Source organism: Gavialis gangeticus, unplaced genomic scaffold, assembly GCF_001723915.1.
Source record: "Gavialis gangeticus isolate Ggan-Ray unplaced genomic scaffold, GavGan_comp1, whole genome shotgun sequence".
NCBI classification, from domain to species: Eukaryota; Metazoa; Chordata; order Crocodylia; family Gavialidae; genus Gavialis; species Gavialis gangeticus.
In genome coordinates, this window is record NW_017728991.1 from 1613464 (window position 1) to 1616156 (window position 2693).

General features: G+C 64.4%; 1 protein-coding gene across 1 annotated transcript in view; it reads left to right on the forward strand.

Moving 5' to 3' along the window:
* The window catches only part of FSCN2 (fascin actin-bundling protein 2, retinal), a 4430-nt gene extending 1954 nt beyond the window's left edge, over positions 1-2476 (forward strand). Inside the window, exons 2-5 of the mRNA XM_019515804.1 lie at positions 1117-1273; positions 1436-1557; positions 1638-1805; positions 1881-2476. Coding sequence (XP_019371349.1) covers positions 1117-1273; positions 1436-1557; positions 1638-1805; positions 1881-2092 — 659 coding nt within the window. The 3' untranslated portion in view covers positions 2093-2476. The remainder of the gene's footprint in view (positions 1-1116; positions 1274-1435; positions 1558-1637; positions 1806-1880) is intronic.
* Positions 2477-2693: the final 217 nt, after the last annotated feature.

A 2693-nucleotide genomic window follows, 5' to 3' on the forward strand; every position in this document is an offset into this window, starting at 1 on the left:
TGCCAGCTGGCTTGTGTGCGCATGCGTGTGCAAGCACACTGGATGGGGGGGAGGTGTGGACAGGAGAGAGGTGCCTGTGTGTGCACTGCAGGGTGTGTGCATGGGGGCGCAGGTGTGTGCGTGCCTCTGTGTGTGCATTCATCCTATAAGCATGTGAGCATGTGTGCACAGACATGTGGGAGGGACGTACGTGTTGACCCGTGTGTCTGGGCAGATGTACCATGAGTGCACGAACATGTGCGGGAGGGATGTGTGCGCCGACGTGTGCATGTGCCTGTGTGCATGCACCCTGGAACGCGTGTCTACGTATGTGTGGGAGAGGTGTGCGTGTTGACCTCTCTTTGTGTGCCTGTGTGCCTACATACAGCGAGTGCATGAATGTGTGTGCCTGTGTGTGTGGGAGGGGATGTGCTCGCTGACCTGTGTGCATGCATACTGTGAGTGAACACTTGTGTATGCACGTGTGGGAGGGTTGTGCATGTTGTACACACACAGGGGTGGTACATACAGTGAGTGCATGAAGGTAGGTACATGCATATGTGCTGAATCCTGTGTGTGCATATGGGCACGCGTGCATGCACTCTGTGAGCATGTGAATGTGTGTACGTGTAGGTGTGCAGGAGGGTGTGCATGTTGACCTGTGTGTGTGAATGAAGCATGTGCGTGGCACCTTGGGATGTGGATGTGTGCATATATGTGCACATGTGCATCCATCAACAGTGGTGCAGGGGCTGCAGGGGTGGGTGGGCACGTGAGGAGGGCACCAGCATTGTAGGGAGCTCCACGTGCCCCCAGAGGGGCGCCCGCAGCAGGACCCGAGCAGAGGAAGGAGGGTGCAGCACAGCCAGGCTGAGGGTCCCCTGCCCTGGGCACCGGATGGGCACAGACAGGGCAGAGGGCAGCCGTGCCGTGCCGTCCCCAAGCGGCTTAGCGCGGTGACGTGGGCGGCCTGGTTATAAATAGCAGGTCTGCGCGCGCCCAGCTGGAAACAACAGCAAGCAGATTAACAAACCCAATTAGACCCGGGTGTTGGGGGGGAGGGGGATTTGGTGGGGGGCAGGGCAACGGTCTCCGGGCCTGCCTTCCCCGCCATGACGCCTACCCCGCGGCCGGCAGGCGTTAACGTCTCGGCCAACCAGGACGAGGAGACGAACCAGGAGACCTTCCAGATGCAGATCGACAAGGAGACCAAGAAGTGCATCCTGCACTCCAGCGCCGGCAACTACTGGACCCTGGTGGCCCACGGTGGCGTCCAGGCCACCGCCACCGAAGTGTGAGTCCTGGGGCGCTTGGGGTGACCCTGGCAGCACCAGACCTGGGGGTCTCCCACCCGCTGGGGACCTGCACACAGGGCAGCCCCCCGGCTGGGGTGGGGGGATGGGGGAAGGCAGCCCGTGCCCCCCATGACCTGCGGTGTCTCGCTCTCTGGCCCCAGTGCTGCCAACACCATGTTTGACATCGAGTGGCGTGGGCGGCGGGTGGCCCTGAAGGCCAGCAACGGCAAGTACATCTGCACCAAGAAGAACGGGCAGCTGGCCGCCGTCAGCGACACTGTGGGTGAGTCCCGGCCCCGTGGGAGGGCAGGGAGCGAGGGGCAGCTGCCCCCGGCCCTGCCAACCCCGCTCCTCCTGCCCCAGGGGACGACGAGGAGTTCACGCTGAAGCTGATCAACCGGCCCATCCTGGTGCTGCGCGGAGACCACGGCTTCGTGTGCTACCACCGTGGCTCCAACATGCTGGACGCCAACCGCTCCGTCTACGACGTCTTCCAGATCGTCTTCCACGACGGCGCCTACCAGATCAAAGGTGAGCCCTGCCCTGCCCGGCCCTGTCCCGCATGCCGGGGGTGCCCGCCCGGGCCTGACTGCATGCCCCTGGCAGGCGCGGGCGGGAAGTTCTGGTATGTGGCGAGCAACGGGCTGGTGTGCAGCGATGGCGAGACGTCGGAGGACTTCTTCTTCGAGTTTCGGGAGCACGGGCGCGTGGCCATCAAAGGCAAGAACGGGAAGTACCTGCGCGGGGACCTGGCCGGCACACTCAAGGCCGACGCCGACACCGACACGGTGCCCCGCGCCACGCTCTGGGAGTACTGAGCTCCGCGCCTGGCCCGGCCAGGGGGACACCCTGCCCCGCGCGTGTGATTGCAGTGACCCTGCCAGGCGCCGGCCTCGCTGCACCCGCAGATCGCTGCACCCACAGGGAGGGGGATGCCCCTGCCTGTGTCCCCGACCCTAGAGCACAGAGATGCTGCCCCTCTGCCCCCGCCCCAGGGCGGCCACTGCTTGCTAGATGGCACCGGGGGGCAGGGGCAGGTGCAGAGCTAGCTAGTCCCTGGGTAGGACCTGGGCACGAGGGTATGGGGGGGCCGTTGCAATGCAGCCAGTGGGCCGGGGGGCGAGAGTGGTAGAAGCCCCCCACAAGCCGCTGTGGCTGCCCGCATGCCCCACGCTCATTAAAACCCAGTTGAGTGGCACCAAGCCGAGGGGGTCCTGTGTTTTCCTTGCCCAGCTCAGCTCCCCCCCTTGCAGGGAGCTGGCGTGGGAGAGGTGGCAGAGCTGTCTACCTTCCCAAACCTGGCAGAGGAAAGACCTGGAGCACAGGGCTCCCTGCAAGGGGGCTCCAGGCAGCTCAGCCCCTGGGAGGAGGCTGCTGTCACCCAATTCAAAGATGGGAAAACTGAGGCACGAAGTGGGG